This window comes from Callithrix jacchus, chromosome 3 (assembly GCF_049354715.1).
Source record: "Callithrix jacchus isolate 240 chromosome 3, calJac240_pri, whole genome shotgun sequence".
Classification (NCBI taxonomy): domain Eukaryota; kingdom Metazoa; phylum Chordata; class Mammalia; order Primates; family Cebidae; genus Callithrix; species Callithrix jacchus.
In genome coordinates this window covers 145679335-145694652 of record NC_133504.1, presented here as the reverse complement: position 1 = coordinate 145694652, position 15318 = coordinate 145679335, and the positions used below count along the sequence as shown (strand labels likewise).

Here is a 15318-nt window from a genome sequence, read left to right as displayed (position 1 = left end):
GTAATCCCAGCAACTCAGGAGACTGAGGCAGGAGAATCACTTGAATCTGGAAGGCAGAGGTTGCAGTAAGCTGAGATCACGTCCCTGTGCCACTGCACTCCAACCTGGGTGACAGAGAGACACTGTCTAAAATAAATAAATAAATACTGTCTAACAGCAACCTGCTTATATCACTTATTTATTGAAAATTTATTTTGTTCTAATGTTTTAGCATATTAATTTAATCATCAAAACACTCCTACTACATAGGTACTATTGTTTTCCCCACATTACTTCACAGGTAAGGAAATGACAAAAAGCTGGCTGGGTAACTTGCACCAGGTCACACAGGGTGGCAGAGCCAGCATCTGGTCCCCGGGCTCCCATTTGGCAACTCACTCCCCTACAGCTGCCTCTCACTGTTGGGTCTCCAGAGAGGTATGGAAGAATCCTGCAGGGGAGTAGGCATGGTTACCTGTAGTTAGAATCCAGCAAAGTCACCCACTGTTGTTTTTTTAACATCAACTACAAAAACAAGCACTCAACAAAATCTTGATGCATGATAATAAGCAGGAGGCAAAACAAGAAAGCATGAGTTTAAAAGACTGGGAACAATAACTAAGTAGAATACTAGATCAGAAATGCAGAGAATTGTAGAGATCATCTTCTAGTCCAACTCCTTCTCTTACAGATGCAAAAGTACACTAGGAAAGTCACAGGTAGACTCAGGTCCCCTTACTCAGCACAGGGTAGTTCCTGCTATGTATTTTACCCTTTGATTTTATTTCTTTTTAAAGGTATAGCAATTTCAGCACATTTATTTCTAAATAGAATTAAACATCTATTAACGCTTTATGAAAGACATTATGTAATATCTATGTAAATTATTTTAAAATAACTAACTCCAAGCCGAAAAAAAAAAAAAAATACTTAAGTACTAAAAGTCAAGGTAGCAAATATCAGTCAGGAAGAAAGCATGAGAGTAAGCTTGCCCCGCATACTAAGGAAAGTGAAAGCGTAACAACTGCAGCAAAATGAGGATAAGCCACTACAGGAGATTGTCCCTGCCAGGGAATACACTGATGCAGAACCCAAAGATTAAAAAGACCTTTAACCAACTACTGGCTGGTCCTAGCGCAGTAGTGTTTACTACTAAATGATGACAACCGTTACAAATTTCTTTTTTCCTTCTCTACTCCCACTGCTTTACTTGATTAGCCTTTTACCTATTTATGCCTAGTGTTCCATTATTGAAACACTAAGCTTGTGGGAGTTATTTATATCCTCTGCTCAGAGTCATCAGCAAGGTGTGATTTTTCCACACAAAAAGATTTTCAACCTCTAGCATAAATGAGTTAAAACAACTACCTAGGGAACCCCTGGCTGCTTGGACAGTCTAACTGTGAGACACAATAGATGATAGTATTTCCCTAGCAGGAATGAAGCAGAAAAAAATGAGTGACATTACTACCCAGCCAGCTCTGCAGCAACACCTTCATAATGCAAGGCAAACACAAGGGAATTGTGGCCAGATGGCCTGGATCATTCTGGCTGTCACAAAGCTTTGGTCTAATGAAAGAAATTTACCAGGAGGGACAATCTCATGGTGGTCAGTGGAAAGGCCCAGGGGCTTTTCTGAGAATTAAGAAGCCATCCATGCCCAGGATTTTGTGAGGCAGTTTTCACTTAAAGGATGAAAAATAAATTGCTACAGGGTACACTATAACCTAACAAGTGCTAACAAAAGGGAAAACAAAAACTATCTGAAAGCTAGGAATGACAATTCTTTGTGAAAGCTGTAGGTTTGCTTCTGTGTGCCTGTATGCCTGTATATCTACATGTGTTATCTGTAGGTGACATTTCTATGCAATCTAAGAAAATCTTTGGTAAATGAAACTCGTTTTTAAATTGTTGGTAAAATAAAACAGAAACATCTTCAGAATTTAATTCAGACATTTTGCCTAGAGCTACTGGTCAGACAGGTTTAAGTTGACTCTGCTCAAGGTCATAAAACTGCTGCTTCTGTGATGTTTTTCATACTTACTTGACTTGTATGTGAGCTTAATTAAAATTAATCACTTCCTAGATTTTTTACTGTAAATTAGTGCTACTAAGAGTTACAATGGTAACTAATATATGTAATTAAAACTACTAGATCTAAGAGAAACAATTCTATACACAGAGTATGTAAAGAAAGTAAGACAAGTTTTGGTGGAGAAGGCGATATAAAAGATATGAGGATGTAGTTTTTGCTTAAGAAAATAATTTTTTTCTAGTTTAGAGGTTATTTAAAGGTTGTTTCCAAATGAAGTAAAAAATGATATAGATAAAACTAAGTGCATAGAAAGAGAATGAGGAAAAAGTAAGGAAAGAGTCATGGAACTTATCCCAGCAGAGAGGAAATCTTTAGATGGTTATTAAAAAAATCAAATGAATAAAATGGAAATTTATGGGGTTAAAACAAAGGTCTTAAAACAACACTACTGAAGGTTACGGGGACCAAAAGGAGCCCCTGCTGGTTTCCCGACATTAAGGAGCCCAAAATCAGTTTGCTATATTCCCAGTCTACAGAAACTTAAAAAGCTAAAAGACAGAGATTATAACGAGAAGGCTGACCAACAATTGTTTCGCGGCAAAACTGAAGCAGGTTAATCAAGATAAAGACTGACAAAAGGGCCAGTGTCCTTTGGCTCAACCCTCTGCTGGGAAGCCAAAGCCTTTTGCACAACAGAGGGTAAAATGTTGTAGACATAGAGAAAATAAGTTTCTGAAACTAAAACATAGAAATAAAGTGTTTATAAGACTATGAAAGTTGGAATGTTTGAACAGGCTTTATGCAATATAGCAGTGTCTCCTTTATCTAAATGTTTTATGGGAATGAACACTGTATCTGACTAGGGAATGTTTCTTCTACTGTAAAACAGAAGGCATGTAAATCTGCCCTTCAAGCAATATCAATTGGACATGCTAAATGGGAACCAGGATGACTGCCTAAGCTCATAGTGTAGAGAAAGTTGGAATGCTGGTAGGGACAAATTTTCTATTTGATAGTCCTTTGTTGAGTGTTTACTAGGTCTTATGGCAAAAGCTAGTGAGCACCTCCCAGTGACAACTACTGGGACTCTGAACTAGAGAATTTCTACTAGAGGGGCATTTACTGACTTGCTATGGATGCTAACTATAGCTACATCTATGACTGAAGAACACAAAGTAATCTTGACACCTGAAATATCCATGTTGTCTCAGGTGATGTCAGAGGAACATTTTAATGGAGATAGCAGTGTCTAACAGAGTTGCATCATAAAATGGAAATGGTTTACATAAGATTATGCTATCTGGTGGGTGCAAGGAGGAGACGCTCATGAGCCGGGAGCCTCTCCAACCCAAAAACTGACTCTGGAACTGTGTGAGTAGCTGCTGGATTCTACAGTGCCCAACAAACAGCTCTCAACTGACCAATCAAGAGCTGCTTGGTTTATATATGGTGGTTCCAAGGTGAATGGACAACATCCTGTGTGGAAGGCTGCTACTCTGAAGAAGAGTCAAGAAAATGTGTTTTTGTTTGTTTTAAACTATTTAAAGCTTATAGCAACTGAGTAAAGTATACTTTTGAGAGCAAAACTAAAGCACTAAATATTCTCTCCACCTGATTTCTCCAAAATTTGGAAACTATTTGTGAGTATTGTTATTTTGTGACAATATAGTTACTTGCATAAATTCAATAAGAGAATGTTTTCCTTTGTAACAGGACATACTGGTCCTGTTACAGTCCCCAGTATGTCCTGCTATAATAACCACATTGGTTATTTTACCAAAGCTTTGGGCATGTGAAATTGTAAGGGCCAGTTTTGAGGGGTAGCTTGTAGGAAAACAGCCTGTTACACAGCAAGAGTGATGTCATCTTGAAGTGAAACCACAATGATGACCAGTGTTCGATCCCCCCTTAGCAAGGTATTTAAACAATGCTTTCATATATATGCTTATCTAACTTCATCAGTGGTCACATGTGTTTTGTAAGAAAGTCTGAAGACATGTCCAGTTGTACATGTTTTACCCTAAAAGTTTGCTATATAAAGAATACTTTATGGAGGGCGGGTGTGGGGATACATTGTCCTGAGGATGCTCATGATTACTTTGGTTTGTAAGTCCCTATTAAATATTTCTTTCTAAGAAACTGAATTTTTCAGTCTCTTTCTTCAGCCTCTCAGCTCCCTCAGCCTCTGGGGATAGTTTTGCATAGACTTGCTCACTGCTGACAAATTTAGAAAGAGAGATATGTGGAACTACTTATTAGGAACTTATTAAAATTAACTTGCTCTTAATCCAAGCCCACAAGTACAAACACTTACTTCACTTCGGAGGAGTTGCTCTGCTTTGCTTCTATTCATATTTCTGCAATACCATCTAAATAGAAAAAAAAAAATACATTTCAGGCCTCAGGTTTTTAGAATATATTTTAGTCTTTTCAGGATTAATAAGGTAATGCTGCTCATCAACAATAAATATAACAAATAAGAAAAAATTAAGATATCACTCATAATTTCAACAATAGACAACTAGTAATTTTGATGTATATACTTCCAGACTTTTTCTACCCATATTTCTATGAAAACATGTATGTATGCCCATATTCTCATGTTTCATTAAAGTCAGATCAAACCACATAGGCTATACTATAACCTGAATTTTTCATATAACATTATAAGATATTTTTGCAAATCAATATAAGTATGCATTATAGTATGCATGTGCCATAATTTATTTAAGCTTTGGTTCACCGTTCAATATAAAAATCATTTTCAATTTTTCACTAATAAAATCACGGCAAGAATGAGTTTTACTCCACTGACTCAAACATACATTGAGTATCACTTTGTATTATTGTCTTTAATTCAAACTAAATCTTATTCCAAGCCCTCCTCCTATCAATATGGCAGCTGATTTCATCTCAGGTCATTATGAAGGCTCTCTCACTGAATTTCACAAAGGTCCCAGGTGACAAAAGAAACAGAACAAAACATAAGCACAGGCCTCCTGGGTCTTCAGACTTGCTGGTTTCCAGCAGAGCCCCAAGTTCTGTGGTTGCCCAAGACTCTATTGTAGAAATGTCTGCCTTGACCAAGCAGCTGGTCTTCCCTCCCACCTGATCTTTCCACCACCCTGTGCCACTACCCAGGGCCCACAGAAGGGCCCTGCCCAATCTGTACCTCCTCTTTTTTTTTTTTTTTTGAGAGTCTTGCTGTTACTCAGACTAAAGTGCAATAGTGTAATCTCAGATCACTGCAATCTCCACCTCCCAGGTTCAAGAGATTTTCCTGCCTCAACCTCCTGAGTAGCTGAAATTATAGGCATGTGCCACCACACCTAGCTAATTTTTGTATTTTTAGTAGAGACAGGATTTTGCTGTGTTGGCCAGGCTGTCTCGAACTCCTGGCCTCAAGGGATCCACCCACCTTGGCTTCTCAAAGTCCTGGGATTACAGGCCTGAGCCACTATGCCTGGCCCTGTACCTCTTCTTACCCTTTGGAAAACCCTTTTCTTGATACTGTCATCACCCACCTCATCCTCAGAGATATTCACCTCTCTCCACTTTCCCCAGCATAATCAATCCCTCCATATGACTTAAGTCAATAGGCCATAAGAACATGAACTCAGGCAATTTTCTTTGGCCTTTGGTTTTAAACTTATTTTGTTAGATCCTTTCTCTTTGACAAGGAACTCTCCACCACCAGTCTCCATAATATACCCTGAAACTTCAAATGTTACAAAATCAGCTCAGCTCCTCAGGACATTTAAATTTCCAGGCACTGCTTCAGCCTTCCATAAGAGAACCAGCACCTGCTTTGGGCCCAACAAAAATCCTAAAACAGGGAAACATAGGCCTTCTCTGACTAAAGAAGGGAAAAACACAAAGAACAAAAAAGACAATACAAGATCTCTTTCTGTCCAGATTCTTTTATGTAGTAGCCAAATGCAAATTACAGCCTCAATCTGAGCTGAAGATCATTAGATATTCTATTTGGAATCTGAGGTGTTGAACCAGGCCTCAGAATTGTCAGCATCTCATTACATGGAACCTGCTTTATGAAATGAGACCAAGTTCAACAAAATTGCAGTTGTGATCAATACATTTCTGAATGCAATTGAGAAATATAATAAATTAGGAGAACAGAATTCTGTCCCTAACACTTTTTCACTGATACAAGAAACATTTGTCAAATGCCAAAAACATTCACAAAAATTAACTAAGGAAATATAACTGGAGCTTTAATTATAAATTATAAATGAGCAGAATTTGAGAGACTGAAAAAAATTAGTAATAACAGAAGATCCAGTCCATCTTTACAATAAGAGTAAACAAAGGAGATTTCATCTTGGGCTCAGATATAAGAAATCAGTGAAGCTAAATTGTGGCTCTCAAGAGGATTAGATACTCAGAAAAGGAGGAGGCCCCTTCCTCACCTACTGTATTCCAGCTCCTCAGAAAGAAAGAAGGAAAGAAGGAAAAGAGGAATCCACTGCACAAAGGGCAGGCTCTTGAAAATCCTGTTCTGAGGGGTCATTTTTATGGCATTGGCAAGTTCCCTGGAAAGGATGTTCCCTTCCTTATGACATCAATTCAGACCTTTCAGTGTCTGTTGAAAGCTACAAAGGAGGAAGGAGTCATGGACAAAAAAACAGATAAATTAACTCATGGTTGGGATTTTCTAACAGCTCAGTTCTTGGTGGCTTCTTTCTCCTCTCCTATGATTATCTATCCCAAGGCAAGAAAAAAAAAAAGATAACAGTGGCTCCCCGGAATTCTCCTGTCAGAAAGAACTATACACACAGGTAAAATGTGACACAGATACCACACACCTCTATAAAGGAATATCTGAGGCTGGCTGATTTATAAAGAGAAGAGGTCTATTTGGCTCATGGTTCTGTAGGCTGTACAAGAAGCATGGTGCCAGCACCAGCATCTGGAAAAGGCCTCAGGCTGCTTCCACTCATGTCCAAAGATGAAGGGGAGATCGCATGCAGAGATTACATGGCAAAAAGAGAAAGCAAGAGAAGAGAGTGGCACCAGGCTCTTTTCTTTTTTCTTTTTCGAGACAGTCTTGCTCAGTCGTCCAGGCTGGAGTGCAGTGGCACGATCTCAGCTCACTGCAACCTCTGCCTCCTGGGTTCAGGTGATTCTCCTGCGCACCATGTTGGCCAGGCTGGTTTTGAACTTCTGACCTCAAGTGATCCACCCACCTCGGCCTCTCAAATTGCTGGGATTATAGATGTGAGCCACCGTGCCTGGCCAATTTTTGTATTTTTTAATAGAGATGGGGTTTCACCATGTTGGCCAGGATGGTCTTGAACTCCTAACCTCAAGTAATCCACCCACCTCAGCACCCAAAGTACTGGCATTACAGGCGTGAGCCACTGTGCCCGGCCTAGGCTCTTTTCAACAACCAGTTCTTATGGGAACTCACTTCCTTGAGAAATGTATAGAGCATCATGGCAGAGAGCTCCATCTCCATGATCTCCCCCCAGGCCTCTGCTCCAACAATGGGGATCAAATTTCAAATGAGCCAGATGTGGTAGCGGGCACCTGTAATCCCAGCTACTCAGGAGACCAGGGCTGGAGAATCACTTGAACCTGGGAGGTGGAGGTTGCAGTGAGCTGAGATCGCACCACTGCACTCCAGCCTGGTTAACAGAGTGAGACTCTGTCTCCGGAAAAAAAAAAAAAGAAAGGAAAGAAAGGGAGAAAGAGACAGAGGGAGGGAGGGAGGGAGGGAGGGAAGGAAAAATGAAGGAAGGAAGGGCGGGCAGGGATTTTAAAAAGCATTCCACAGAAAAGCTTTATTAGAGGCTAATACCTTTTGATAAAGGAACTATACATCTAGAAATTAGGTCCTGAATTTGTAGGTAATTTGTCAGATTGTTCTTAGATATTAAAATTCTAATGTGAATTTGTTTTTCACATTAGCTGGTTACCCCAAAATAGCAGTGTCAATAAGGAAAGAAGAGGTATGAGGGCATTTCATCTTTTAACCTGGAAAGGTCAAACCCTTGCCAAGTTTCTTGGTGAGGATGAGTGAGAATAAATCATGAAAAGAAGACAAGAGGTAGAAATAAAGGAAAAACATAAACCCAACCAGTTATACATCTTAGCTTGTTCTATAATTTTGCCCCCAATAAGTCACCCTATGCCACCCACTCAAAGCCTTTATCCTAAACCTTTTCTAGTTCTAAGGGCCCTTTTATTTCAGTCACCTTCTCCCTTTAATGTCTTTCCATCAAGAACATCCTCTTATTAACCATCACAATGCATCCACTTTCTTTTCCAGCACTGATCTCTCTGACCTCCTCCCTACTCTGGTGACGGGGTATGGAGGAAAGAACTAGGTTACTGACAGCACTGGGAGCTGCAGACCTGGAAATCATGAGTTCAGCCCAGTGACAATCTGTGGCCTGGGATTCCTCCTGGGCACAAGCAAACAGCAGAACTATTCACTCCACAGCTGGCAGAGGCTTTTGTTTTCTTAAATTCCTGAGAACATTTAAGTTGCTGTGATGGTTAATGTTGGGTGTCGACTTGATTGGATCAGAGGATGCAAAGTATTGCTCCTGGGTGTGTCTGTGAGGGTTTTGCCAAAGGAGATTAATATGTGAGTCAGTGGACTGGAAGAGGCAGACCCACCCTCAATCTGGATGGGCACAATCTAATCAGCTGCCACCACAATCAGAACAAAAGCAGGCAGAGGAACGTGGAAAGACTAGACTGGCTTAGTCTTCTGGACTACATCTTTCTCCTGTGCTGGATGCTTCCTGCCCTCGAACGCTGGACTCCAAGTTCTTCAGCTCTGGGACTCAGACTACCTTCCTTGCTCCTAGATTGCAGACGGCCCATTGTGGGACCTCACCTTCTGATCATGAGTCAATACTCCTTAATAAACTCCCCTTTACACAGACATGTATCCTATTAGTTCTGTCCCTCCAGAGAACCCTGACTAACACAGTTGTGTTACAGGATGGGCTGTGACCAAAACAAAACAAAGCAAAATAAAACACGGAGTAGGAAGACAGCAGAATAGGGTCTCTGCCTCCCCACGTGGGAACAGGTTTCCCCCTGGTCATCTACTGGGCATGGCACAAGGTCACGTGGACTCCCTCACCTCTGTACAGAAGGTGAGGGCACTCCCACGCTGGAGACAGAAGTCCAGAGTTATGTGAGGAAGAAAATCTCTCAGAAAAGAGACAATTTCCAAATTAAGGTACATTCAGAACACTCAAGGCCTTGAATCATAAACTTCAGGATTGAACAGCCTCATCTGAAATCACGAGTCTTAAGAAGAGTTCTCATATTTAGATAAGGATTATCTGGCTTCCAAGCATCCTCTTTCCCCACATTCAATCAGTTCTCAGGGCTATCATTTTAAAACCAGGCCTAAGTTTTCACCTTTTAGCACCTTCCCTAATTCTAAGGATTTTACAACTTTTCCTAAAATCTCTTGGACTTAAGAGCAGAAATGCTACTTTATTTATATATTGTTTATACTCCCTCCTACATCTAAAACTACTTTGAGAGATCACACCACACTGAGGGCTGTGGACTTTTGAACTTGTTAACGGTTTCCTAGATGTTAAGGTACACTTATGGTACAGCAAGTGACGCGAAGAGAAGAACAGCTGTTGTTGCTGTTGTTTTTAAGGAAGTGAATGAAGCATTAATACACCACCTCAGAATGACAAGAAAAGAGTTTTTGATGTATATGAGCCTCACATTACAACTTGGCCACACGCTGCTAGTGGGCATATAAATAATACAAGTTATAGAGAAAGCAACTTGACAGCATGTGTCAAGAGCCTTAACGATGTTCGTATATAGCCTTTAGCCCAGTATATAGCTTTTAGAGATCCAGTGTAAGATAAGAAACAAGAAGTTAACTCATTTTCTTAAATATAGCAAAGGTACCTATAACAACTTAAACTGCACAAATAAGGAAATGATTACAGAAATTATTGGACAGCCACGTGCCATTTGCTTGGTTATATCCCTAAGGCCGTCCATAATGCTTGATACACGCTAAGACTCAGTAAGTATTTAATGAATTTGTGATTAAATGAAATAAAATGTAGCTAGGAAAATGTTTTCAAAGAATATTAAAGTGTATGAGGAAATAAGCATGATTCTATCTTTTCAAAAATAGTAAAAAGATTAAAAGGAAATAAACTAATGCTGACAAAGGTTAACTCTGATTGATTTATGAGTAATTTTTTCGTATTAATATTTCCACTCTAGAAACTGTTATGTCCTGAATGAATGGACATGATCTGTATTTCTAGCTAATCTGTGATTTATTCAAATTGATTCAATTATGCTTATGTAATTTATGTACATAAGCTTAGGCAACTCCATTCACACAGTGCCTTTAAAAAATAGGATTATAGAGATTAATTCTCAGTCTTTTACCACATCAGACAAATGAATTAAAGATATTTTAGCACCGCCTTCAAAGGATCATAAAAGATAACCATTAATATTCAAAATGCCTTACATAATCAGGAAAATGAAAACGTTCTGATTTTCCACACTCACAAAATAAATATTTACTTACTCATATTGATCTAAGTCGTTTGATTTCTTTCCCGTTACATAATTACTTGGGATATATCCTTCATTCCTAGAAATAATAAAAATACTTTAGGCAAACTAAAATTACTTTACTGGGAGGTTGTTAAAAGAAAGAAAGATTATTGCCTTTCTGAAATAAAGCATAATGTTGCTTAAAGCTTATAAGAAAGACTAGCTGACCTCCCCCAAAATTCAGTATCTGTAATTCATTTAACATTTTACAAAGTACTTTCACTTTTGATCCCCTCAAAAATTCTGGTGTAGACAGGCATTATTGTACCCATTTTCTGGTAGAGAATGTAAAGCTGAGAAAGATTATGAAATTTTTTTTTAAGGTCCTAAAGTTAGCCAGTAACAGGGCCAGAACTCAAACTCTGGACTTGTGACTAGGTCCTGTTCGCTTCCAAAATTCCACAACACTTCTCCAGAACTCACAGTTTTGGTTGTATGTGTTAAAGAAAGCACTACTTCAGAAAAGTCAAAGTGTTGGATTAAAAACACTCGCCACTCTAATACCTCAATAGTTTTTAGAGAATAGTTTCACAAAGGATAATTCCTGACTTTTGGGTCAGTATCATCTGGGGCACTTGTTAAAACAGCAAATTCTTGGGTCATAACCCAATAAATGTGAAAGGAGAAGACCTACATGAGTCTAAGAAATGTCTGATTTTACCCCAGATGACTTTTAGACACATCACAATTTAAGATGCACTCTTCTGTCAATAGGAGCTAAGGTTCTCAGCATAAGAAATGAAATACACATATAAAATTTAAAAATTGAGTAGAAACCTTATAATCTTACATTTGAGTTTAATGTATTAGTAAGAACTCATAATACACACACACACACACACACACACACAACTGTGTGCATACAGGTAGCACTGTTGCACTGAGAAAGGCCTAGAAGCCATGGCAATCCAGTGGCAATTAGAATCTTAGCATTGCCACTGTCTCTAAACAACATTTGTGACTAAAAGGAACCAGTCCTCCTTAGAAAAATGTCAAACTGTGTCTAGGGGCAGTGGCTCACACCTGTAATCCCAGCATTTTGGGAGGCTGAGGCAGGTGGATAATTTGAGGTCAATAGTTCAAGACCAGCCAGCCAACACGGTGAAACCCTGTCTCTACTAAAAAATACAAAAATTAACTTGGCATAGTGGAACATGCCTGTAATCTCAGCTATTTGGGAGGCTGAGGCAGAAGAATCACTTGAACCTGGGAGGCGGAGGTTGAAGTGAGCCGAGATTGTGCCACTGCACTCCAGCCTGTGAGACAGAGTCTCGCTCTGTCTCAAAAAAAAAAGAGAAAAGAAAAATAGAAAAGAAAAACCAACAGGGTCTTCTACCAAAAACAGCTACCATCAACCTAAAATTGGCAATTCAAGCAAAAAGAATAATGGTGGCAATGGACTGAAACCAAATATACAAGTATCCATAATAACACTAAAAAAAAAAATTTGGTTATCATTATTATCACTAGAGAAAGCTCAGTCATCAACTCATGATTCTGAAAATTAGTAGTAGTTTAAGAATCCAAATTTCATCTTTCCTTTCCTTCATAAATGAAATGAACTGGTGGATGAGGCAGTTCTTTAGAAAACTAGCAAATGCAGATGGAATGACAAAATTAGGAAATCACCATTTTGCAATCTCTAATGAAATAACGACTCTAGGAAAGAATCATTAATGAACCCCCAAATCATCAGGGTAAACACTGATGAAGAACTTTATGACAGAGGAACAAGGCTGACACCTGAACCACTAAGCAATCTTAGCATTATTAAAAGTAGGACAGTCAGAGATTACCTTCTAAAGTGTTCAAGCCTCTAGATCTAGTTGCCAGTTTACAGGAAATACAAGAAACACCACAATAAAACAATCCACTTAATCTAGATAATGGCTCATTTTATTAGTGACACCACAATAAAACAATCCGTTTAATCTAGATAATGGCTCATTTTAGTGTTAAATGACCTGGTTTCCTCAATAAATCAAAAATGTAGAATAAGAGAAACTTAAGAGATGCACACACAGATAGAAACATAAGACCTACAAAATGCAGTGTGTAGGTCCTGATTTGAACAAACCAACCATAAAAATAAGTATTAGAGCTAATCAGGGGAAACTGGAATTACATCATTGGTTCCATCCTTAGACCTGGGCCAGAGAAGCTCTTGCTCTGACCCCACACTTTGGGGAGCTCTGCGAAAGCCCATGTTTCCTCTGACCTGTGTTCCCCTGCTCCTTTCTGGATTAACTAGGACCCCAAAATTCCCTGCTCATTTCCAAGGTCTGCATGGGTCTTCTTCTGGGTCCATCTTCCAAAAAACAAATTGTGCTGGCTGGCCATGTGCATTCCCTTTCACCAAGGCCGAAGGTGTGGCCATGATGGGGGGGAGCGTTTGCCTTTTGCAAGCCACATGGAATGAGCTTGGGTGTAGGGGTTGGAAGATCCATATGGTACATGAAAGACAGAGCCAGGGCAGGAGGGAAGAAAGAAAAGAGGCAGCCCCCAGAGCCAGCTTTCCATGCATTGTGACATTCTGGCACAGAGCTCTAAATTCAAACCATACCTTTCTTGTCAATATGAAAGGGTATTTGTCAAGTTGGAGGATAAATTTTATTTTATTTTCCAGTTTGTTAGCTTGATTTGTAACTTCTAAATACTTAGATATATGTTATGTGGATTTTCATTTGTACTCTTCCTCCAGGTCCAAAAATATTAAGGGAAAGTCTACAGACAATATTATTTTAAAAACTATTATTAAGTATGATAATGACAGGGTGGTGTCTTTTTTTTTTAAGTCTTTAGAAGTTAGATTTAGGAGTGAAATGACATGATGACTACTTTTAAATATCCTAGAAAGAAAATGGAAGGATTAGACTGGCAAAATATTGGTAATTTTTGAAGTCAAGCAACAAGAGATTCTATTATACTATACAGTTTTGAGATGTTTGAAAATTTCTTCAATAAAAAAATTTTTTAAAAATCAAATACAGCATCTGATAAAGAGAAGCAGTGACAACCTTCCTGTAAACATGGAATAAAAGGTTAAGAGTTGCAAAGAACTTAATAATGCGGCCAAGTGTGGTGGCTCACACCTGTAATCCCAGCACTTTGGGAGGCCAAAGCGGGCAGATCATGAAGTCAGGAGATTGAGACCATCCTGGCTAACATGGTGAAACCCCATCTCTACCAAAAACACCAAAAACTAGCTGGGCATGGTGGCATGTGCCTGTAGTCCCAGCTTCTCAGGAGACTGAGGCAGGAGAATCACTCAAACCCAGGAAGCAGAGGTTGTAGTGAACCAAGATCGTGCCACTGCACTCCAGCTTGAGTGACAGAATGAGACTCCATCTCAAAAAAAAGAAAGAAGGAAATTAACAATGCACAGCAAAACAGAAAGATATGTGCCATGCCTAGGAATCAAGCAGAAGAGAAGGACCCTGCCTAAACCAGAAATTTCCACTGCTTCTTCAGAAGTGAATTGAGGAACAGTGACTTGAAATTGGGGCTGGGGCTGGCAGGTGAGAGGATAGGGGAAAGAAGAGTGTGCTTCAGCAGAACAAAAAGTCCTGCTCTTCTCATCTACTGGAACTCAGAGTATAAATGGGATTGTACTGCAGAAGTAAATATAGGATACAGAGTTTTCTTATGAAGCTCATAAGAATACACTCATTTCCTAGAGTTTCTCATAACTGCCCATATATTTATCAATGATAGGGTTGAAAGGACTGTTTTCTTCAAATCCTAAATTATCTTGTACAAAAAAAAATGCTTGCTGTTTAATTTCCTGCATGTACATATGTATGTATTTTATATATACATGCACAAACACATGCACACACATATAGATACACACACACACATATATATACTCTCTCACTCCTCCATATACACACATGGGGAGAGAGAGAAAAACAGAAGTCAAGTGAGAAGAGGCTTCAGTACACTGGGTATGTGTATGGACACAAACATACACGCACACACACACATATGTACATATATACAGATAGAGATTCTATGAAAAAAATTACAGTAAACTTTCTTAGAAAAATCTAAGATTACTTACTTATAGCAAGTGGGAACAAAATATAAAATTTAATTTCCCTCAAGGTCAAAATAATCAAATTAAACATGCATCAGATGAGAAAGAGACCAATGTATTTTAACTTTTGAAAATAATTGATTTATCAATTTGCATTTATTCAGTGACCACTGAGAAAGCGCTGTGTTACTACAAAGTAATAATGTGTCCTTCCATTTATGGCTGGTGAAATCTGTCTCATTACATGATAGTTACAACTCATCCTCTTCTCACTCAATACTTGACTCCCACTCACTCACTGCATGTCACACACAGAGAGGGAATACTTACCCATATTTATCTCTTGCTCTCCACCAATGAATATCATTCTTTTCTAAAATGAGATATTCTTGACCTCTCTCTAATCTGAGATCATGGCCTTCTGTCGCTTGGAAATCATACATGGCTACAACAATATCTTCACTACTATCTTCTTCTTCTGATGGAATTGGTGGGGGAGGCCTTCGCTAAACAAGGAAGATAACATTTGAAAGTTTAGTCTTCTATTTGAAACTGATCATGAATCAAAACTGTAAATGAGTCATACAGCACCACAGAATGAAGTAAAGACCTCAAGTCTACCTAATATAATCCAATGAACTCTCATGAAGAAGAGTATTATAATCCCTGTTTCATA

General features: G+C 38.9%; 1 protein-coding gene across 4 annotated transcripts in view; it reads right to left on the bottom strand.

The window, feature by feature from the left end:
* The window catches only part of TEC (tec protein tyrosine kinase), a 141759-nt gene that overhangs the window by 18521 nt on the left and 107920 nt on the right, over positions 1-15318 (bottom strand). For all 4 annotated transcript variants that reach the window (XR_004740932.3, XM_002806664.6, XM_054253368.2 and 1 more), the window contains 3 exons: positions 14973-15148; positions 10575-10640; positions 4329-4383 (listed from right to left, as the gene is read on the bottom strand). Coding sequence is in view for 3 of the 4 variants with exons in the window: in XM_002806664.6 (XP_002806710.1) it covers positions 4329-4383; positions 10575-10640; positions 14973-15148 (297 nt within the window). In the remaining variant the exon portion in view is untranslated. The remainder of the gene's footprint in view (positions 1-4328; positions 4384-10574; positions 10641-14972; positions 15149-15318) is intronic.